This window comes from Meles meles, chromosome 6 (genome assembly GCF_922984935.1).
Source record: "Meles meles chromosome 6, mMelMel3.1 paternal haplotype, whole genome shotgun sequence".
Taxonomy (NCBI): domain Eukaryota; kingdom Metazoa; phylum Chordata; class Mammalia; order Carnivora; family Mustelidae; genus Meles; species Meles meles.
This window is the reverse complement of record NC_060071.1, coordinates 115201438-115225608: the sequence shown is the minus strand read 5'-3', so window position 1 is coordinate 115225608 and position 24171 is coordinate 115201438. Positions and strand designations below refer to the sequence as shown.

The 24171-nt window shown below is 43.5% G+C and overlaps 1 protein-coding gene across 1 annotated transcript in view; it reads right to left on the bottom strand.

The window, feature by feature from the left end:
* Positions 1-24171, bottom strand: part of MTHFD1 (methylenetetrahydrofolate dehydrogenase, cyclohydrolase and formyltetrahydrofolate synthetase 1) — a 58193-nt gene that overhangs the window by 26922 nt on the left and 7100 nt on the right. The window contains exons 2-9 of the mRNA XM_046007005.1: positions 16441-16525; positions 9988-10047; positions 9522-9575; positions 7888-8024; positions 7648-7748; positions 5117-5253; positions 4132-4243; positions 303-430 (exon numbers count right to left, since the gene is read on the bottom strand). Coding sequence (XP_045862961.1) covers positions 303-430; positions 4132-4243; positions 5117-5253; positions 7648-7748; positions 7888-8024; positions 9522-9575; positions 9988-10047; positions 16441-16525 — 814 coding nt within the window. The remainder of the gene's footprint in view (positions 1-302; positions 431-4131; positions 4244-5116; positions 5254-7647; positions 7749-7887; positions 8025-9521; positions 9576-9987; positions 10048-16440; positions 16526-24171) is intronic.

Here is a 24171-nt window from a genome sequence, read left to right as displayed (position 1 = left end):
CCATCCTTACTTCCTCTATTAATATGACTGCCTCCCTATCTCTGTTCTAACAGTCCCTTTTTTTTCCCCTTCGATAGATTTGCATCCTTACTTCTGATTAAGTTTCTACTTAGGGAAAAAAACAGTAACTTGAATTCCGTCAGCTTTTTACAACTATTACAGAAACTTTTTTTTATGGAGGTCTGATTGACCTATAACGTGAGTTTCAGGTATACAACACAATTCACTATCCGTATATACTGTGAAATGATACCACGGTGAGTCCAGTTACCCTCAGCAGAGAAACTTTAATTCACGCGCACCTGCATCAGCATTGCCACGGTCATGGGCCCCACGCCGCCAGGAACCGGAGTGATGAAGCCTGCCCTCTCTTTGGCCTCATTGTAGGCCACATCACCCACCACTTTTTTCCCATTTGGTTTTGTATCATCTGGTCAAGGGGGAAAAAAATCAAAGCAAGGTCTCAGAATTGTAATTCTGGTGTTTATTTCCAAGTTAAGTGAGCAATTATCATAGCCTGTGCCAAAAACTGAGTAGAGTTCAGGGTGTGTATAGTCCCATCAGGGCTCGAGTACCTATTCGACTTCAAAGCGTAAGATGACAGGTGTTCGTTATTTTTGAGGTAGAAACTCATTTTACCTACAAAAATTCACAAGGTGCTTGAGTGGTTTTTCAGGACCAGGAGAATCCTTTTGCAGTCAGGTGGCAAATAAAATACCAAGTGTTTTTAATTCTTAACACCAACTACCCAGTATATAATGAGCGCCTTTTAAAATGTTAATTTGCCGAGGCCTACAAAGGAATTTTTTGGGTGCACAAAGCTCCAACTACGCCACAGCTGCCAGATACCGTTTCTACAGCAACTGTCAGCATTTTGTAAGCTCCATGCATGAGCTGGAGGAACAATTCAACATCCAATTCCAAAGACAAGCAGCTACTTAAATGTATGCAAAAGGCAAAGAATATAATTACACTTCCCTTAAAAGGATACAAGAACAACTACAAATCTTACCAGCAAAGAATAGCTATTCAAGAGAACAAAACCCAGTGATGCATCACTGCTCACTCAAAGTACATCCTACACTTGGCTTCAGGGCACTTCCGGGAAGGGCTGGGGGACAGGACCAGCCTTGCAGCTCTAAGGCTCCCCAGGCAGGATCTCGGAGGATCTTAGCCATTTCACCCCTTGTCTTTGAGCGGATCCCCACAAGTGAGAGAGCCAACATTAGGGTATGGCCAAAGAGTCAGACTCAAGAGACCGAAGTTCTAGAATCAGCTCTTCTACTAACTGCCAGTCCTCAGCCCCCGGGATCTCCTTACTGATCGGAAGCCCAAAGACGACAAGAAGGACTCACACTACCTATTTCCCAAGCAAAGAATCAAGTGAAAGATCGTGTGGATGTGTGAAACTGGAAAAGCATTCTCTAAACATAAAGGTTTCTCTTCTCATCCTAGAGACAGAAAATATTTTCTAAACATACTTTAAGGAGCTGAGGAGTACAGCTCCTTGGGGTAGTGTCAGGTTTCTAGAAGCAGAACATCTCCTCTCAGAACCTCAGAGTTGCTTCAAAACACTGAGGAACTATGGCTAAGGGTTTGCCCTTCATGCAGGTCTCAAGAGGCTAACACAGACATGAGCCTAAAATACACTGCACCCCTCTGTATTTGTGGTAGTGATTTTAGTATCTCCACATACAGGAGACATATCAGTTACCACACAACTAACTGCCGCACGAGGGGGGCTATTTTGCTCCTTAAACAAACACTATCATGGTCGACTGAAGTGCCCGCTGGTACGTGTCCAGTGTTTCATGAGAAGTAGCATGTCATCAATAGAAAAAGCGACCATTCTCAATCTAAGTGTATGGCTTCAGTAACCAACCAGGTACTGCATTATCTAGCCCAGCCCTAGCCCAGCCCTACAATTCCCTTTTCATGGGAATTCCAGCTATAGAGTCCCATCACTGAGTTACAGGCCAGTGGGTGCACTAGAAGAACCAACAATTCTTTTTTGCAAGTGCCTTTTCAAGGCACCATGTTCTGTAAATGGACCACATCTTGACTCATATTTTGATTATTTAAAACATTCACCTGGTCCCCTCATAGATAACATCCTAAGTCATTTACCAGATTAAGAATGCATTAAAGTATATGTTCTTTTTTTCCGAGGAGAAAAAAAAAAAAAAAAAACACTTTTAAGATTCAAGTGCAGAGCAGAAGTACTGGCCAGAGAAACACGTCAAAGTGTTCTTCCTACTTGGCTTACTAAAGACAACTGGAGAAGGAGATGATAATATCCAGCCTTATTTGTTATGTGTTAAAAGTTATTTGTTTATATACCTCTACAGCTGACCAGATATTGATTCGGTCTTAGTTACATTTCACCATCTATGTGAAGAATAAATGTGAACAGGATGGTGAGTTTAATGTTTAAGTGAGCATTTTATACCTCTCTGTAAGACTCAAGGTTCCCATCCAGGCTTTTTTCTTCTATCTCTCAAATCTCGTCCAAAAAAAAAAACCAAAAAACCCCCCAAAACCCAAAAAACCAAAAGCAGAAATATGATACAGAAGATGCAGGTTTTAAACAGAATGATCCTGAATGTCGTATCACAAGTACTCAAAGTGAGGAGTTGTAGGAGAGCAATTTCTTTATCACCCATTAGATAATTACACTATAGAAAATGAGTGATCAATTATGAGCTACTGTCTTAAAAGCATGGTAGAAAGAGTGGGAGGGAGGTTAAAACTGCTGAAGGCTTGACAGTGACTAATGTCCCTGGCAGCCTAGTGTCTATGCTCCAAGTCTGAGACAGGAAGGGAGAAAAAACACTCTTCTCGCTCTAAGTCCTTTGACAATTCAACAGGTGTTGAGTGCCAGCACTTAGAAGGCAGAAAGCCAGACCTGCTGGAGCAGAGACCACGCCCCACGGGGGAGGACCGCACAGGACGCCCCATGCAATGAAAGAGACACCCAGTTCACCAGGAGGGAAGGGAGGGAGAGCAGGAGATTATTCCTTACTGAAGGAAAATCAGACCAGGTTTAGAAAGAAGAAGGGGCATTCTGGGCAGAGAGGTGGGAAGAGAGGGGTTAAAACTGAAGATCAAAGTCGGGCTTTATCTGATCACGGAGCCCACGTGGCACCTGATGCACAGAAATGGTTGTCTGATTGAAGACTCTCTTTTCTCGAATCTGCGAGGCACATATACAAGGATTCACTGTTATCAGCCTGTGAAATTTTATGTTTGAGAATTTCACGATGAAGCAACAGCCTACTGCACGGAGGACTCGGGTGTAGACGCCACCAAGGACAAACAAGGCATGTGCAGAGAAGGGCATGGGGTCTGCTTTACAACCATTCAAGACAGGGGTTCACCAAGTGGTGTGAGAACAAAGGCCCAGAGGTGGCTGCAGCTAGTGTGGGCTAAGCATTTTGACAAGCGGCGTGGGAGGAAGATGCTCCACATCCAGACCCACGAACACGGCAAGAACATGCAGATGGCTGTGAGTGGGAGTCAGCAGGCAGCAGGAGATCAATAAGTGATTCACAGCTGCGCATCCACCTGAGAGGGCAGCACTCCCCAGGGACATCGGTGACAGAAGAAAGGAAAAACCTTCTGGTATTTAAAAACCCGATCAGATATAAGGACCGACTGGGAGGCAAGGACAGTGGGCCGACTTGATCGTCGCTGCCTAGAAGAGCCTGGGTCCAACGTCTTCATTGTAAAGCCCTCCTAGAAGATTCTTAGTGAAGTGAGCCCCCCTCCTGGAATTACACAGTACCCCGTAAAGACACTATATCTTAAATCCATTCATCTTTTGTTAAAAATAAAGGGGGGATCTATACGCGAAGGGTGAGTGGGATCTGCCCCTCCCACCCTCTCCTCCGACGAAGTCACTCTGGGAAAGGCACAGCACAGTGGCTAAAATGCTGGGCTCTGCTGTCCTGCTGGCCACGATGCTATCTACCAACTGTCTGCACCATGGGCAGGACACCCGCTCTGAGCCTGAGCTCTTCACGCCAGAAATGGGACAAGGGGTTCTCCCCGTAGGCTTCATTCAATGACCCAGACGTCGCTCTCCGTCCACCCCACCCTCAGAAATGACCTCCATTCTCCAGCAGCACTCACCGGGGACATAATTGATCCCGCAGTCGATGACTATTGCCCCAGGTTTGATCCACTCCCCTTTTACCATTTCTGGCTGACCAGTTGCAACCACCAGGATGTCACCTTTATTTACCTAGGGAAAGAAGGTTTTGACTTCAGAAATTACACGGTGGAACAATAAAACCAAAACCAAAACAAAAAAACAACAATCTGGAAATGGAGCAGACTGAGCTTTGCATGACACTGTTGACCGTCACCAGCTGCTCTGTGCGGGCCGCACACTGTCTCTGCCGGCCCTTCATGGGCGGTGCTTGTTCCCACACAGGACCAAATGCTCCCCGGTACTAGACATCTTCCTGAGTGGGGAATGTGATGAAAACATGCAGGGCTGGGAGGGGCACGGGCCCGGAGCCGGAGGCCCGGCTCTGAATTACATGATGCTGGGAAAGGGCTCCCTCTCCTACGGGGTATAGGGACCAGCACCTCACGCAGAACACGGCTTGGGGAGAATTAAAAGATAAGGTGCGCTATCAACACAGACAGGTACATGTGAGGATTCCTGGGCTTAGGAGTCCAACGCAGGTCAAGAACAAGATGTGACAGATGTCACAGGACCATTGTCCACAGGCCTCTCTGGAGCACCTCCGCCTGAGGCCACCACTCTGTTGCACACCTGCGATCTGGCTGCTGGGCTCCACCCCCGTTTCTATATTGCTCATCCTTACCAACCACCACGCAGGCTGCTACAAAAACAATATGATCAGAACACGAGCTACATGACGGGAAGGTCTTGTAACTGGAATTTGTTTCTTTGTCATGTAAGATGAGACAAGAAACCAGAGAATGGCCACAGAGGTTCAGTGAAATACTGAATGAGGTAAAGGACATGGTAGTGTTTGGCACTTAAACATCAGCTGTTTCCGTCATGTGTGAAGACCTACCACACACATGCGCGCGCGCACACACACACACACGCAATTCTCCCACGGCTCTCTGGACCCCTGACCTCTTCGCCTAGATTGGCAGTCTTGGAGTGGCAGGTGGTCACCGTGGCATGGTTCCACAGAAGCAAGTCATGCATGGGGGCACCGACTATCTTACTGCGCCCGACCACGACCGCGTGCCTTCCAGCGATCTGCACCCCTGAAAGAAGACCAGGCTGAGTCAGAGCATTGGCAGAGGCTGCCCTCCTCACATGCCACCTAAATGGGAAAATGCAGAACAAGCGCACAAAAACGGGTTCTTAGCATCAAACAGAAATCTTCCTAAAAACATCCCTTCCTTGGCAATAATACTCTCAACTCTAGGATTTCAGTGATGAGTTGGGACTTGTACTGTGTCCTTCTTGCTGTGGGTTTTTGGTAGCAGCCAAAGCCAAGATCCATTCATTGAGTCATAGGGAGTGGGAAGAAAACCTACACTCAAAGTAAAAAGAAATCCTGACATACGGCTAAATGGCCATATGGAAGAAGACAGTGGATTTACTTATGTGGGAAAAATAGTTATAACAAACAGGGGGCATGTGATGGGCTGGAGGGAAGCAAAGGCAATTAGATGAATATCAGTAAGTCTTTCCAGCTCTTCTAAGTTTATTTATGCTGTTCCTCATCCACATTTCTCCTTTGGCATAGGGCCTGAGACATAGGGCTATTTGCAGGAAAGTGGTAAAGGGGAACTTTAAATGTAGCAGAAAGATTTCTTTTGTTTACTCAGCATCCATTCTTGGGGCACTAAGACAATGTCCTTTTCAGGACTGACATATTCTATTTAAGAGATGGTTTGGGTGCTCACCCACATTTCTGCCCCTGACCTATGAGGCACAAGACTGGAACTTCTCTGGGCCATTAAGGAGAGCCCAAGGAGCCACCACACAGAGGCAAGCAGGGATAAGATCCTGAAGGTCTGAGCCCCTCTACCCAGTCCAGTTGAAGTCAACTCTTGCTTAATACGGGTTGTATTTATTTTTATTTATTTATTTATTTTAAAGATTTTATTTATTTGACAGACAGAGATCACAAGTAGGGAGAGAGGCAGGCAGAGAGAGAGAGAGGAGGAAGCAGGTTCCCTGCCAAGCAGAGAGCCCGATGCGGGGCTCGATCCCAGGACCCTGGGATCATGACCTGAGCTGAAGGCAGAGGCGTTAACCCACTGAGCCACCCAGGCGCCCCTTTATTTTTATTTTTTAAAGGTTTATTTATTCATGTGTGAGAGAGAGAGAGCATGAGCAGGGGGAGGGATAAAGGGAGAGGGAGAAAATCCCAAGCAGACCCCACGCTGAGCATGGAGCCCGACACAGTGCTTGAACCATGACCCTGAGACCATGAGCCAAGCAGAAACCAAGAGTTGGACACTCAATTGCCTGAGCCTCCCAGGTACCCCAAGGTGGATTGCGTTTAAACTGTGCTTCTTATATAACATTAATTTATTTTAAAAAGGTAAGTTTCTATATAATGTTAACATGATGAATGCCTAGAAGTAAAGCCCTCAAAGTGTGAAGTGTTTAAAAGTTACTTTACTCGGGGCGCCTGGGTGGCTCAGTGGATTAAGCCACTGCCTTCGGCTCAGGTCATGATCTCAGGGTCCTGGGATCGAGCCCCGCATCGGGCTCTCTGCTCCGCAGGGAGCCTGCTTCCTCCTCTCTCTCTCTGCCTGCCTCTCTGCCTACTTGTGATCTCTCTCTCTGTCAAATAAATAAATAAAATCTTTAAAAAAAAAAAAAAAGTTACTTTACTCTACATGTCTTAGGATTCAGCAAAGAACCTGAAGCTGCATTAGGGGAAACAGCTTCACTATTAATAAAAGATGGAAGCCTACAGCTGCTGTGGCTCAGGGGATTTGTTTCTATCAAGTTGTAATACAATTTGCTAAATATGCTGGAGTATAAATTTAGTTGAAGGACTTAACAGTAATAACTGTCCCCAGGCTTATAGCCTGACCTTTTCTTCCAACCACAGAAAACTTTCATTTACATTGGCCAACACTTTCCACTTAAAACTTCTGATCCACTTCCTTTAAATAGGACACATTTCCTTGTAAAAAATAACCTCTGCAAAAAGTGTTCATGATGAAATTAAAATACCAAGATGTTGACTAGGTAATGGGGTAGCATGGCCAACTGTTCAAGAGATCTGTTTCCAGCCATCTGTCGAGTCCTCAAACTATTATGAAGACTCAGGGCCCACTTAGGGGGTTGGGACTTTTCCTTTTGTCTGAATCCTTATTATTTGATAAGTTATTTTTTCATAAAAAATAAATTTCTTTGAACGCAAATAACCCTGAGTTCAAATCTTGCCCCTGCTACCTCTTGGACAAGTTATGCATCTCTCTGAGACTGTTTTCTTAAGCTATTGAGCAGTAATAGTACCTAGTTCATAGAGCTGTTGAGAAAACTGAGGATTTAGGTAAAGCTCCCAATTAACAGGTCCTTGAGCCAATCAAGTCCCTTTATTTAGGGCCCACAGGGTACCTCCTCCTTGCCTCCATGTGTCAAGCCCAAGCCCAAGAAATGGTGATTTGTTTTCGTTCATTTGTCTTTACCTGTCTCCTTGATGAGTTCCAAGCATCCTTTAGGCGTACAAGGGATGAAACAGTCATTTAGGTCACCTCTAGCAAGTTTTCCAGCACTGATGCTAGTTAACCTAAGCCAATGAAAGCAATGAAGGGGGGAAAGAAAGTAAGTAGATGTCTCTGCTTTTTAGATGCACATATGGTTTGTTCCTAAATCTGAAATATAATTGGAATTATGCAACGTGACACGGAGAGCCAAGGCTCACTCACCCATCCACATCTTTTTCGGGTACAATTGCATTGACCACCGCTTCAGTGTTAATGGGGTTCTCTGAATCTAAAGGCAGCTGCACTATGAAACCATGTACAGTGAGGTCTTCATTCAGTGATGTAACGTACTTCAACACCTAAAAGTAGTACCACACACCATTTGTATGTTAGAAACCAAAAAGATGGAGAAACACTTTTCAGTCACTCCATCTTCCCCCAGGAAGCTCCCCTTGAACCCGAGAGCAACTCTAACAGCAGATGTAATCTTCAGGGTCTGGTAAGAAATTCATCAAAAGATCCTCAAGAAATTAAAAACAGAGCTTCCCTATGACCCTGCAATTGCACTCCTGGGTATTTACCCCAAAGATACAGATGTAGTGAAAAGAAGGGCCATCTGTACCCCAATGTTTATAGCAGCAATAGCTACAGTCGCCAAACTGTGGAAAGAACCAAGATGCCCTTCAACGGACGAATGGATAAGGAAGATGTGGTCCATATACACGATGGAGTATAATGCCTCCATCAGAAAGGATGAATACCCAACTTTTGTAGCAACATGGACAGGACTGGAAGTGATTATGCTCAGTGAAATAAGTCAAGCAGAGAGAGTCAAGTATCATATGGTTTCACTTATTTGTGGAGCATAACAAAGAACATGGAGGACATGGGGAGATGGAGAGGAGAAGGGAGTTGAGGGAAATTGGAAGGGGAGATGAACCATGAGAGACTATGGACTCTGAAAAACAACCTGAGGGTTTTGAAGGGGCGGGGGGGGGGGTGGTGGGAGGTTGGGGAAGCAGGTGGTGGGTAATAGGGAGGGCACGTATTGCATGGAGCACTGGGTGTGGTGCAAAAACAATGAGTACTGTTACGCTGAAAAGAAATTTTAAAAAGTGAAAAAAAATTAAAGAAAAATCAGAGGTTCAGGAGAAATGAAAAAAAAGAAAGAAAGAAAGAAATTCATCAAAAGAGCTAATAAGAACTTCAACAGTAATACCCATGTCACTCACGCCAATCAGGAGTTCTGTGAAGACAGGAATGTTCCATCACACACATTTACCATACAGTAGTGGTGAAGGAATACTTGAAATGTGGCTAGCACAACCAAGGAACTGAATTCTACATTGCATTTCATTTTAATGACATGGTCCCAGGGGGCTAGTAGCTACCCTACTGGACAGCACAGATGTAGGACATTTTCATGACCTCAGAAAGTTCTTTTCCTCACCTGCTCCCTTCACTGTTACTCCCTCCACCCTCCGGGAACCACAGTTCCAACTTTAATCGCTGATGATCTGTTTGGCCTATTCTTGAACACCACAGAAATGGAATACATATTGGTTTTTAAAAGGCAAACAGCTACAGGCCCAGGATCAGTTTTTAACGAACACTGCAGGGGATCTGAAGCACATGACACCGCAAGCAGGCATGGAGTACAAAGCCGCCGTACCCTAGGACGGCACCATTTACTCTGCAGGTGTTTGCAAAGATTTTTTGGAGGCAGAGTCAGTCTGTGAAGAAAGAAATTCCTCGAGGTCCTTCCTGTGGCAAGTGTACCAACCCCTAAAATTCCGCTAACCCCAAATCCAGAGAGGAAGACACTTTGGCTGACCTCTTATCAATCTGTTGCTCACCTCAGACTCTGTGGCCGTTCTTGGTAACTTAATGTGGGTGGCTTTGATCCCAATCTGCAAAAACAGACATTTAAAACAAGTAAGTGGCAAGAGAACGTGAGGCATGGGCCCATTTCTTTTAACCACGATGACCGAATCAAATCTGGGGGCCGTAGTCACCATTTCAGCCTCGTATGTTCTGAAGAACCAGTCTCTCGTTTTGACCCATTCACCCTTTACTTGCTCACTGTCACTACCGCACTCAAGCAATTTTGAGTCCACCATCCCTGCTTTTTGGGAAGTCTAGGGATCATTGATTAGCGACATCCAAGTGCAAACCAGAGACTGCAGCTTAAGTTCCACATTTCTATCTTGCAAAACTGAGAAACTCAGGTCTGGGCAGTGACAGTTTTACAGGGAGGGGTGCAAAGGGCGAGGTGTCACCGACTAGAGCTGGGGTGGGGGTGACGGCTGTTCCGGGCTTTACCTCTTCAGCAGCCTTCAGCTTCACATTTATATAAAGATTAGAATCATCTCTGTCGCCAACCTAGAATAATAAATACATGCAAATCAGATGATCAAAGAAAGGCAAAGTGTACAGAAAAGCTTCTGAAATTTTAGTTTTGATAAAAGGAGTGTTGAATCATGAGACTCCTGTTGCAGAGAACTTTACAGGAGAATGGAGAATGACGGAGACAGGAATATAGGTGGTGTTACCAATCCCTCTCCAAGCAAGACCCACCCGACTGCCACTGAAAAAAAGCTTCAACAAAAAAAACTAGAGGACATATGCATCTGCCTTGGAAACTGAGCGCAGATGCCACAGGCCTTCCTGAAACACGCGGAATTTGTCGACCTTTTGAGCTGACATACCCGAACAGAGCACGGAGGGCTGAACTGTCATCAGGCAAGAAAAACACCACGGCCATGGGAGCCTGGAAAACCCAAAGGGTATATTCTGCACCCCCTCCCCCCTCCCCAGGGGCAGTGGAAAGTTCTCTTGCCCAGCTACACAGAGAAGAGAAACCAGCTGGGGTGGAACTAATTCTAGCTTACACAGAAGAGACACCTCTGCAAGGCAAAGGGCAGTCCGTGGCCCTCAAGGCAGAGAGGAAGGCGTGGCATCCACTGAACCACTATGCTACGTCTCACTATGGTGTTCCCCTGGTTTCTTTCATCATGAGCATATGTTTGTAATTTTTGACATGCAACCATGGATCTGTAAAACTTTATTTTACAGATATTTTTCCATGTTCCAGTGATTGACATAAATTTTGTTTCTCCTAAAACTACGGCGGGGAAAAACAGTAGGCCCACTGATACAACAGACAACCGATGCATGACTCCTCTTGACAGGACAACCGCAGAGAAAGAGTTGGCCTTAGGAACGGAATATTTCCAGTCCTTGTCACGTTGCTGTCAGTGGAAGCTCTCCTGAAGGTCACAGAACCCCGCCTTGCACTGACCTTCAGCTGTCCTTTGTACAGATAGTTCTCAGTTTTGCTTGTGCTCATCTGAATTTCAAGTCAGAAGAACCCACCGAGGGGAATTTTATTTTTTGTGGGTTACATGCAGCTCTGTGCATTAGCTGCTTCCTGAGGGGGAATCACTAGAATTTTGGAGCCTCTCACGTTTGTTCCTTGGTCATTTCCTACAGGTGCTCCTTGCTGGTACTATCCAGCCCCTCCGGGATTAAGTTATCAAATCTGAGAAGCCCTGGGATTCTTAGATCTGAGTGGAAAAGGAGGTGGTTCCCCATACAACAGTATTGTTCTTCACACTTTCGTTAATATTTATAACTACAATGAGTTACCTAAACTTAACTCTGAGATTAAATAGTTTGACTGCTCACCTCCGGTCTGTTTTAAACCACAACTTCTCTGTTCTATAGTTTATCTTCCTACATCCCCCAGGTAGCTGAAATGCAACCTGAAGTCACTTTCCCAGAAAAGGTATGTGGGGTTTTTTTTTTGGTTTTTTTTTTTTTGAGTCTATGCTATCTGGAGATATCTTTCTGCTGTTTTTGCCCTGACAGGATTCACTTGGCTGAATCTGGAGTCACAACGTTCTCCTTCAGAGATGCTATCTTCGGCATCTGGTGTGACAGAAGAGAAGTCTCAAGTCTTTTGTTGTGGTTCTTTTATAGGTAACTTGTTTTCTGGCTATAGGTTTCTAAAAGAATTTTTCTAAAACTCCAAAACCAGGGGTACCTGGCTGGCTCAGCTGGTAGAGCATGCAATTCTTGATCTTGGGGTTGTAAATCTGAGCCCCCATTGGGTGCAGAGATTATTTAAAAACAGAATCTTTAAAAAACTCAAACATACCATAAATTTCAAAGCTGCCACCAGTTTTAAGAAAGAAAATGTAACAGTTATAAACATCTATCAAAGTTTTATTATAATCCTAACGCAAAGGAAAAGATCTCTTAAAAGCCAACCCAAAGGCTCTCAGTATGGACATTTTATTTTTTAAATTTTTTTTTAAATTTTTAAAATGTATTTACTTGAGAGAGAGAGAAAGAGAGACCACTGAAGAAGCAGACTCCACACTGAGCAGAGAACCCGACGCAGGGCTCAATCCCAGGAACCGAAGATCATGACCTGAGCCAAAGGCAGATGCTTAACTGACTGAGCCACCCAGGTACAGCAGTACGGACATTTGGTAGCCGAAAATGGTTATGCAATCACTGATAGCCTAGCACTAGATGCAGAAAGAATGTTTAGTTGAGAACAGTAGATTCTTGACTGACAGTCAAGTGAGTAGGTGGAAGACTGGTTTCTGAGAACAAATCTTAATCCTATCAATTTATCAAGAAAATCACTGAAACATTTTATCAGTAATGCTAATTTCTTCCTCTAAAAAGGTGAATTATATTATTCTAAAAAGGTCCTATCCCTGAACAAGCTAGGGACTTTTTTTTTTTTTTAAAGACAGAGGAAGGGAGAGGGAGAAGGAGAGAGAATCTTTTTTTAAAGATTTTATTTATTTATTTGACAGAGGGAGAGATCACAAGTAGGCAGAGAGGCAGGCAGAGAGAGACGGGGGAAGCAGGCTTTCCGCTGAGCGGAAAGCCTGATGTGGGGCTTGATCCCAGGACCCTGTGATCATGACCTGAACCAAAGGCAGAGGCTTAACCCACTGAGCCATCCAGGTGCCCCAGAAGGAGAGAGAATCTTAAGCAGACTCCATGCTTGGAGCAGACCCCAATGTGGAGCTTGATTCCATGACCCTGATATCATGACCTGAACCAAAATCAAGAGTTAGATGCTTAACCAACTGAGCCACCCAGGTGCCTCAGGACTTTTTTTTTTGAAACGAAGAGTCTACAAACCATTTCTGTACAAGGTCAGAGTACATATTTTAGCTTTTGGGGGCCATATACTCTGTCATATATTCTTCTGCTTCATTCTTACCCTTTCCAACCTGGGCAGCATTTGGATATGGACCACAAATTACTTGTCCCTGGCTTTTTTGTTGTTCGTTTGTTTTTAATCTTATTTATTTTATTCTGAGAGAGAAGAGAGTGAGTGAGTATGAGCAGGGAAAGGGAGAGAGGCAGAGGGAAGGGACAGACCCTGTACATATTGTCATCCCTTCTGTAAAGGACAGGGTGGGTGTGGTTGGATGGATTATGACCGGTCCTTCAGTTGTAGCTGAAAAGACAGACAGGAAGTGTCCAGATCAGAAGCCTAAAACCTGTAAGCAGGTGTCTGTAGTGGCCCCAGAGGGTGGGAGAAATAGAAACTGAAAGGGAAGAGTTTCCCAGAGTTTATGAGAGGCACAATCAACAGCCTGATATTTCCCTATATCTAAGGGACTGAAGGAGAGAAATCCTAAAGAGAAGAGCTTGGCTTTCTGGTTGAGTGTGTGGGAAGATGGTGTCAGTCACCAGCAGGGAGAAAACAAGAGGTCTGAGGCAGCAGGGATGTGATTACAACATAACGTGTAGGCCTTGCATCATGGAAAGATGTTGACTTTGGTGCTGAAGTGCAAGATTACAATATTCTACCACTGTTTTATTGGCAAGGACACAGAAGACAAGCTGCAGAATAGTGTTTATGTAATGAAAACACTTGCAATCAACAAATTTAAAATACAAGTTTGGAAGTCAATCTTATAAACAGGAAAAAAATCGTAATACTGCTAAAATTGGAATTTAAAAAAATCCTTTCTGAAACCTTCTGAAAGGTTTACAGAAATAAAGTTCTTGCCTACCACATTTACTCTTTCTACAACAAACAATTCTCAAGAATAAACCAAGAAATAACTGGCCTCCCAGATGTACCACGTGAACGCCCACTACATACCTTTGATTCTCATTCATTTACAAAAAAAGGGGAAAACCCACCACAGCAGAGAACACACCAGGCAGAACCACAGGCCTTTGTAATTTTCTTCTCAGCTAAGGCCTTTTAGATAATGAACAGCAATGGGGGAAAATATTTAAGAACTATTCACTCTGATATTCTTGATGAACACAGTATAGAAACTCAGCAAGAGATTAAATGATAGCGCGTAGACACACACAGAAATGTGAAGTGAGGAAGCAGGCATCTCTGAAGGGCATTTCAAGTGAAAGTTATCAGTCTCCTGTCATCCACATCAACCCTTCAAATGTGCATCTGTCCATCTGTTCATACGAGAGATATTTGTTGAATGCCTCCTACGGGATGAATCAGGGGCTCAGGGAAGAACCCTGGAAAGGGGCCTAAATCAGGAAGGATTCTCCCAGGCAGCTGGAAGAACTAGGTAAGCTCACTTAGGGAAAGAACAGGTGGAAAAGAGGCTGGGGCATTAAAATGGTTTGGGTACCAGGAAAATGAGGAACAGTAAGCAAAGGAGATTAGAGAAGGAAGGGAAATGAGAGATGTCCTAAAAACCGAGAGTCTAGAATTCAGAAGAAACCCAGGTTTAGAAGCTACTGACCTAGAGCTGGTATTGAGAGCCAGGTTAAACTGCCAGATTTGGGGTAGGGGTTCCCAAAGCGTGGTTCACACAGTCTGGGGGGCACTCCAAGACTCCTTCAGAAGCTCTGTGAGTGCCAGACTGCTTTATCATGATACTACGACGTCATATGCCTTTTTCACTGTAGGACTGATATCTGTATTGACAATGCACAGGTTAACAGTGGGTAAGACTGCCAGGGACATAGTAGAAATCAAGGCAGTGGCACCAAACTGTACTAGTCACACCACACACACTCAGTGAAAACAGATGCCAATTTCACTTGGAAGTGCTCTCGAGGGGGACGCCTGGGTGGCTCGACGTGGGGCTCCCTGCTCAGCGGGGAGTCTGCTTCTCCCTCTCCTTCTGCCCCTTTGTGCTCATACTCTCTCTCTCTCTGGCTCTTGCTCTCACTCCCTCTCAAATAAATAAATAAAATCTTTAAAAAAAAAGTGCTCTTGGGGCACCTGGGTGGCTCAGTGGTTTAAGCTTCTGCCTTCAGCTCAGGTCATGGTCTCAGGGTCCTGGGATCGAGCCCCGCATCAGGCTCTCTGCTCGACAGGGAGCTTGCTTCCCCCCACCTCTCTCTGCCTGCCTCTCTGCCTACTTGTGATCTTTCTCTCTGTCAAATAAATAAATAAAATCTTTGGGAAAAAAAAAAAGTGCTCTTGATGAAGCAGTAAAAATGATTCATTTTATGAAATCTGAGCCTTGCATATATGTCTTTTTAATACCCTGTGTCGAGAACTGGGAAGCATTCGTGAAGCACTTCCGTCCCACACAGAGAGTTGTCACCAGGAAAAGCCTGTGCTTTTTGCCCTTGCAAGCAAAACTGTTGCATTTTTAAACAGAACACTATCTTTATTTGAAAAAACCGACGAACAGTGATTATTCACGCTTGAGTATTGGCAAATATTTTCTCAAAACTGGACAAAGTGAGCTCACTACTTCAAGGAAAACAGCTAACAGTGTTTGTTGCCAATGATAAAATCTGCGCTGTCAAGTGAAAATCAAAATTTTTTTTATCCCCTCCAGGGAGCTTGATAAACTTCTCAATAATTAGGAGACTTTTTCTGGTGAGTTTGTTGGCAACATTAACCCTTGTGACTTTCTTTATATTGCATAATGAAATGTGTTAACACTTGGAAGAGCTGCATAATTCAGTGAACCATGATTTTCCAAATGAGAGATGAAGGACAAAACAAACCAAGCATGGGTAAACAGCCATTCAAACTACAAGAGAAAACAACAGATATTGAGGTAGCTGAGGAGGGACGTTCACCCGCACACTTTCCAATTTCACGCCGCGACTAACCTGTAAAAACTTTTACAGGGTCCTGTTGTAGTAACAAAGAAAAACAGCCACACTTCTCCGGGAAGACAACTGAAAACACCCTTCCCCCCTTTTACAACTATACGTTTATAGGAAACCAGATTTTCTTCATTTATTTCACTCAAGCCAGCATGTGGCAAAAGGCTCAAGGCAGCAGCAGACGGGAATCCAGCTGTCTTCTATTAAGCCAGATAATAATAAGAAAATTTTGCGTTTTTGCAAAAATGTAAACTAATGTCCCTCTTCTCACTAAATTTTGTTTTTCAAAAGTTATTTTTTCTCCTAAGAATGTTACTTATGCTAACATGTAATAAACTTACTACCGGCATTTTTAAATGTATAAACATTTAAAAACTTATCTTAATTTCGAATACAGTAAATCTCAATGGGTAAATCCATATAAACAAAACTCTTTAAGGTCTTAAATTCTGACAAGTATAAGCGATGCTGAGACCAAAGGGCAAGAGACACTGGACTAGGGAAAAGGAGCCCAGACAGAAGAGTGGACGGCCAGGACACATCGACATCTACAGCTGAGCTGAAGAAGGGTGGCCTAAAAAGACAGGACGAGGTTTCGCAGAAAACTAACAAAACAAAAGGACAGCTGTGGTACTGAGAGGTCTGGAGAGGAAGATATTAGTGGAAATAACACGATCACAATACCTGTAAAATTGCCAGGCCTGGTGTAAAACCAGGAACTTGCTCCTTCATCTGAGAGACTTGGTTCTTCAGTCTCTCCCTTATTTGCCTAGAGGAAAAGGAAAGGTTGGAATTAACATTAAAGGTTTCAAGCACAAGTAAGCCATGTGGATTATTACATGCATTTCTCTCTTAAATTCAAAACACCTTCACTGAATAGACATTATGTGATACAGGATGTACCATGAACTTCCCATCCATTCTCCAGGACTCAAGCAGACCATGGGTCTTTTCTAACTCCTGATGATACTGACTGGACTATGAGGTATGGGGAACTATTCGTTTAAAACATTTTAGTTACCAGAGAAAGACAATTATCATATGATCTCACTCATATGTAGAATTCAAGAAACAAGGCAGAGGATCACAGGGTAAGAGAGGGAAAAATTAAAGAAGACAAAACCAGAGAGGGAGACAGACCATAAGAGACTCTTAATCATAGGAAACAAACTGAGGGTTTCTGGAGGGGAGGGGGGCAGGAGGGATGGGGTAACTGGGTGATGGACAGTGGGGACAGTATGTGTTGCAATGAGCACTGGGTTATCATGGAAGACTGATGAATCACAGACTTGTACCCCTGAAACAAATAATACATTATATGTTAATTAACTGAATTTATATTAAAAAAAAAAACATTTTAGTTAATGGCATTCAAAATCACACAGTGAACAAATAGAAACTTGAACCAGTACTTCTGGAAGGCTGTTAATCCTCATCTTTTTCAGCATTTCCTCTCTCCAGGTGCTATATGAAAAAAGTTTGCAGGAAAGAACTAGATCTCACACCCGCTCAACTTTCCCTGGTAAGATGATCACAGGGTATTCACATAAGGCTGAATCATAATCAATGAATCCCACTCCAAAGTCAGTATGAACTTAAAAACTGTATTCTAATTAGCAAAAGAATTTTCCTCACAAAAGAATTTAACGCAAGGTAAAAAGAATAACCTCTCATGAAACATGAAATTTCTCAACAATACAACAGGACATCAAGTACATTAAATCATTCCCATAAGTAAACATTCAAAATAGTCCAACTTTGCCCAGTTATGATACAGTCACAAACTTGAACAGGCTCTGTCTCTGGTGAAGGAGCACTTTTGTCATTTGCCTTTCTTCATCTTAACCATCTCTGACATATAACTATATAGGGACATTAGCAAACATCTCCTCCCTCTTTCTAATGTGGTTACTTCCAGATCCAGTTCCAAACCACTGACATAAATAGGCACAAATAGGTTATTTGGATTAGCCTCATCAACGTTAAGAATGCTGAATGATACAAGAAGTCATATTTAAGAGTTCAAAACTGTATTTCTAGCTAGTGACCTTATTTTTTAAAAATCAATTGCATCAATTATCCTATACAATAATACAGTTCAAAAGAATGAATAGACTGTTGGGAGTTTCTTTCACCGGGATTTGACCCGAACAGAGGCCACAGTTCTGCTCTGACACGAGAGAACAGGAAATACTGGAGCCGCCATGTTTTCACCGGCCTGCCACCGAAAGGGCCCAGCAGTCCTAGTCTTGGCTGCTTCCCCGGGTGACTGGACAGAGTGCTGGGCTACTCCCGGCTGAATTGGGAACAAACTGTAAGGGGAACGGGGAGAATCAGGGACACAAGCAAGAAGTTATTCAAACTGCAAAGGGCTAGACACAGGTTCCTACCGGCTCTCCTTTAACCCTCCCAACCCAAACAAAATTCACTGGGCGGGGAGGCAGGTTTGGGGAGCAACCACCTCTAGGCAGAATGGAAGACAGTAATAAGGAACAGCAGCTGTAGTGGCTCCATACAGGTATCCTCTGCTTTTCAACATTTCAGGTTTCTCCACTTCACTTTCCAGAAACAAATCCAGAGGATTTTTTTTTTTTTTTTTTCAGATTTTATTTAAGAGAGAGTGAGCAAGCACAAGTGGGAGTGGGGAGGAGGGGCAGAGGGAGAGGGAGAAGCAGACTCCCCACTGAGTTGGGAGCCCAACATGGGACTTGATCCTGAGACTCCAGGATCGTGACCTGAGCCGAAGGCAGCCACTAAACAACTGAGCCACCCAGGTGCCCCCAGAGGATATTCACTTTCATGAAAAAAAGTAAAAAACAAAAATGGCATTCAGGGGGCGCCTGGGTGGCTCAGTGGGTTAAAGCCTCTGCCTTCGGCTCCGGTCATGATCCCAGGGTCCTGGGATGGAGCCCCGCGTCGGGCTCTCTGCTTGGCGGGGAGCCTACTTCCTCCTCTCTCTCTCTGCCTGCCTCTCTGCCTACTTGTGATCTCAGTCTGTCAAATAAATAAATAAAATCTTTAAAAAAAAAAAAAATGGCATTCAGTATTTGTTCTGCAGCAAGCTCTTACAGAGGCACTACTCGGCTCCTTCCTGGGGAACTCAGCCTCTCGGCCTCGAGCCCCTATAGCTCTGAACTGTGTCCATGAGCATCTGTGCTCTACCTCAATTTGTTTTGTGCACCTCCTAGTGAGATGTGTCCTAAGGTATCAGAAAAGCCTAAGAGAGGTTTTTTTTTTTGAGTCTGGAAATGCTCAAAAATTTTCCGTATGAGCTAATGGTAACAACTTCTTCACTTTGAGCCACTTTCGTGTGTGAAAGGTTTCATTGGAATGCTGTACTTTCAAACTGTCAGGGAAATCTGTATCTGAGATTCTCAGTAATGTTGGACACCAAGAGACGAGAGGGTTTCCTCTTCCCAAAGATGCAGAAACAGGCTCTGGGCAGTCCTGGGGCTTTCTGTGAGCCAACGGGAGAGTAAAACAGCAAGAGCAAAGGCCCTGAGTGGATAAATGAGGTCCAAGGAGAAGCAGTAACCAAATGAGATAGACTGAGGCAGCCTGTCTTTTATTGTGTATGTGATGGGAAGCCCTGAGAGGACCTGAAACAGGGTTGACATGATAGGACTTAGGATTTCTAAAGGATTATTCTTGTTTGCTGACATGATAGGACTTAACATTTCTGAAGAATTACTCCTGGCTGAATTGGGAAGAGACGATCAGGAGAAAGGTGAGAATCAGGAACACCGGCAAGAAGTTACTCAAATTGCAAAAACCCAGGCCAGAGGTGATGGTGGCTTGGACTACTGTATGGTATGCTGGCAAGAAGTTGGTTGGATTCCAGATGTATTAACATGAAGCACAGAGAAAATGCCAGGGCTGCAGATGACTCTGAGGTTGAAGGGGTTGTAAAATAGAGTCAGAAGAACTGACGACCACAAGTATTTTAAGTCACAGGGCAGATTCCATACTAATACTGTGAATTTATCCACCAAGTCTTATAAGGGTTCTAGAATAATGGCCATCTGAGACCTGAAGAAGGGAGTCTAGAGACAACTAAAAATAATACTTTTATCCAGCAGGTAGCAAGCTATGAGATCCCAGTACTACACGGTGGTATAGGTGGAAAATATTTCAGCCCAGTAGGTTAACAGCAAACAACAAAATGTTCTGTATCTTGTCTTTTTTTTTTTTTTTTAAGATGTATTTATTCATTTGAGAGAGTTAAGAGTGTGTGTATGAGCAGGGGGAGGGGGAAAGGGAGAATCTCAGGCAGACTCCTTGCATGGCGCTTAGTCCCACCACCCCAAGATCATGACCTGAGCCGAAACCAAGAGTTTGACACTTAACCCTCTGAGCCACCCAGGTTCTATGTTTTTTGTGCTATAATGTAAAATATGTCCATGTATGCACATTTTTTCCTAAAAAAGATAATAGATTGAGATCAGTTACACTGAATCCCTTAAACTTTTTCTAAGAAGCTGTTTTTGAAGTTGCATTAGCAGGGATATTCTTTCAACTAGAAAGATTTGTTTAAAAGTGAACATTTTAGGCCTCGTCATAAGACATGATCAGAATAGCAATGAGACATTTAAAAATACACATAAACCACAATCAAGAATTAGACAGCTCAGAACACTAAAGTAATAGGCAAAAAGTCTTCTGCTCTAGCAAGGAAAAAAAAAAATCAAGGCAGTTGAATTCGGTTTCCAAGGTCCCTTCGAAATCCCCCCCCACCACCCCCACCCCCATCTTGGTTTTCTGGTCTGGCCACTAACTGAAGAACCTGGAAATGAAACGTATAAGAACAAAAAGCCAAGGGGCGCCTGGGTGGCTCAGTGGGTTAAAGCCTCTGCCTTCGGCTCAGGTCATGGTCTCAGGGTCCTGGGATCGAGTCCCACATCGGGCTCTCTGCTCAGCAGGGAGCCTGCTTCCTCCTCTCTCTCTGCCTGCCTCTCTGCCTACTTGTGATCTCTGTCTGTCAAATAAATAAATAAAAAAAAAAAAAAAAAAAAAAAAAACCAAAAAGCCAAGTGTCAAGCATGCCTGAGGCTAAGAAATTGTAGAAGACCTCTGTGGAGAGAAAAGTTAACCCTCTCTCCCTCCCTCATCTACCTTTCTTTTAGTAGTGTAGTGAGTTAAATGGTAGGAAACTCTTCAGTTTTTACAGTTCCTTATTTCCAGACAGTTAAAATGCTAGAGCAACTTCTAAATCACTGAAACCTCCTAAATCAACAGAAACTTCCTTGAGTTGCAGATGCCTTGATTTCTAGCCATGGCCCATGAGTCACACTATCCTGGTAAAGATTCTGGGGCAAAGTGAGGCAGAAATAGGCACTTGGAAAGACGCCCTTGATCCCTGAATAGTAGACCTCCGAATGCCAGAGTCTCACCATCCTGCATCAACATTCTCTAAAACCTAAGGGAAGATACATCTCAATCTCAATGTAGGAGAAATCTGTACTAGAGTACCAGTGAATGTGGTGAGACAAAGTAGCAGTAAACCATTACAGTCTCTGGTCCTGTTAGACTGATACTAGTAAAATAATCATAGCCAATTAGATGTACACAAACACAGACGCAGTTTTAACTAAGTCGCTACTGGCATCTAGTGGGTAGAGGCCAGAGACGCAACTAAATATCCTACAGTGCACAGGGCAGCAATGATCAGCCCACATGTTAACGTCACCCAAGGTTGAGAAGCGCTGTTATTGGCCAATAAAATGCAATATTTGGGGTTATCTTTTTTTTTTCCTAAGGGGCGAAAATTAAGGTAGAAATCATTTCTATTTCAACCTGTCAAAATGTGTTTATATCTCTACAGCCAAGAGTCATGTGCATGACTCTTGGTTTTCCTCAAGTCAACTTCTGGCACATAGAGCTGTAAAAGAGCCTAATCAATAGAAGTCAAAGGTACACATCCCTACAGAATTACATCACCCCTGAAGAGTCCTAATACCCCTGAGAGTCACCCAGATCTTTTACTAGTATCTAATTGCCCAAAGTCTCGTACAATTATTCCTGGCAAAGTCCACTACAAATTACAACTTGTTCTTTAACACGACAGTTCGTTTTCAATTTTTGGACATTTTATGACTGAGGAAAAAAGCGTTGCTGAAATATAACCCAACAGGGACATTTCAACAGAAGCTACAGGTAGAAAGAGGAGGCAGTAGGAAATTTCTGACTAAGAAACCTACATGATGAAAATAAAAGCTGCCTCAGTTAAGACTGAAATGTAGCACAAGCTTAGAGTCATTCTCAAATGATTTTCAAATGATTCTCAAAGGTACACAGAGTAGTGAGCTTTTTGCAACTGATGAGAGAAAAAGGAAGGACATTCATCTTTGATATGTAGGGCTTTTCTTTTCCTTTTTTAAGATTTTATTTATTTGACAGGCAGAGATCACAAGTAGGCAGAGAGGCAGGCAGAGAGAGAGAGAGGTGGAAGCAGGCTCCCCGCTAAGCAGAGAGCCTGATGCAGGGCTCGATCCCAGAACCCTGGGATTATGACCTGAGCGGAAGGCTTTAACCCACTGAGCCACCCAGGTGCCCCTGGTATGTAGGGCTTTTCTAAAGAACACAAATGTCTTTTGCTTCTCCCCCTGCAAGAACAGATGATTGCTATAAGATTTTAACAGTGTAGTACAACACAAATGTTTTATTTGCTTTATTTTCATGTCGTTCATTTGTTGTTTTATTTCATTTGTCCTTAACAACTTTTATACTGCTAAAAAAATACTTCAAATTTTAAAAAACAAAACCAAAAAAAACTACCACCATGTAGTTCCTTGTAAAATCCATTGTGATTGTGAGGCCACCTAGTGTTCCAAGAAATACATGTATTTCAAATTCCTAGTTAAGTCAAATTTAAAGACTGAATTACCTTCTTTCAGAAACTGATTGTTTTCACTGCTACATGACATAATAGTAACAGCTACATTGTATCAGTATACAGAACAGTCAACTAATACCAGTACTTTCCTTCATTATGTTGAAGAATATTTAAAATAAGAATTATTATAATTAATGCAAATATATACTAAGCTTGACACGTACCTCAAATATGTATTTGAAAGCTTAATGTGAATCTATTTTATGCCCCAATAAAAATTTATAATGTAAAATTCTTCCACCCAGTTCTCTCAAACTCTTTCAAAGACCTAAGGATGGTTAAGTTGCCAGATATTCATGACAAGAAAATGGCTAAATGGTATAAAATTCTAAAGAATCTTCTGATTCCCAGTGGGTGTACAGGTCATCCATATACACAATCATAAAATAACTACTTACTGTGAGTTTCTAAATCAGGGTTTATCAGTTCAGCACTACTGGCCTTGGGGCTAGATATTCTTTGTTGGGGGGGGGCTCCTCTGTGCATTGTAGGATGCTTGGTAGGAACACCCCTGGTTTGTGCTTCTTGATGCCACTAGGACACAGCCACTCCCCATATGACAACCAAAAATGTGTCTCCAGACACAACCAAACGCACCCTGAGGTGGAGAAAAGGGCAAAACTGGCCCCATTTGAGAAACACTGACCTAGAAAGAACACACCGAGCTGGGAAACTCGGTTGAACTGGTCAAGACAGGCTTCATAAAGGGTAGGAATTTAGAAATGGATTGAAAGTGCATTAGAGAGGAAAAAAAAGTGCATTAGAGGGAGGTCAGAAAGAGAAAAAGCACTGCGGGAGTTCAGGCGGAACACAACCAGGTGTGGTAGGATTCCTGAACAATGCGGTTCCACCTCCCTCCCCCTCACATGGGAGTGGGGCAGCTTCCACTCTGATCCCACAAATTTGCGACAGAAAGAATAGAGAGTACAGCATTGCTAAACTTTCCATCTCCTTTCAAAATGTCAGGCATCCAGATCTGGGGATATGACGACACACATAAATGTGTTGGGAAGCAATCCAATTTTTAAAAATAACTCTGTAAGCCCAAGAAAACCTCTATGTGGCCTCTAGGCCACCATTTTGTAAGCATTAGTTGGTGAGCTATGAGACCTCACGGGCTGATGGCCCCAAATATGAGGATCTGTGATAGCCCAACACCCAGAATTAGTCTATTAACCACAGGTGTGGCCATCAGCGCTGATAATGGTCCCAAGCAGGCCTCTGGATCATCATCCAAGGGGAATGTGGAAAGAAGGTGGCAGACAAGGGGCCACCACCTGGAGGGAAAGAGTAGACTAAGAGCTCTGAGAAAAGCCTCACAAAGACCTGAGCTTTCTGCTTTTAGACAAGGCTAAAGGAAAATCTTGGGTAAAAAGGGCTTAGGTCTAAAAGGCTGCTTACTAAATAAACAGGGTCTAGTACTTGGGCACCAAAATGAAAGATCGTTTATCATGTTAAGTCAGTGAAGATAGGGGCACCTGGGTGGCTCAGTGGGTTAAAGCCTCTGCCTTTGGCTCGGGTCA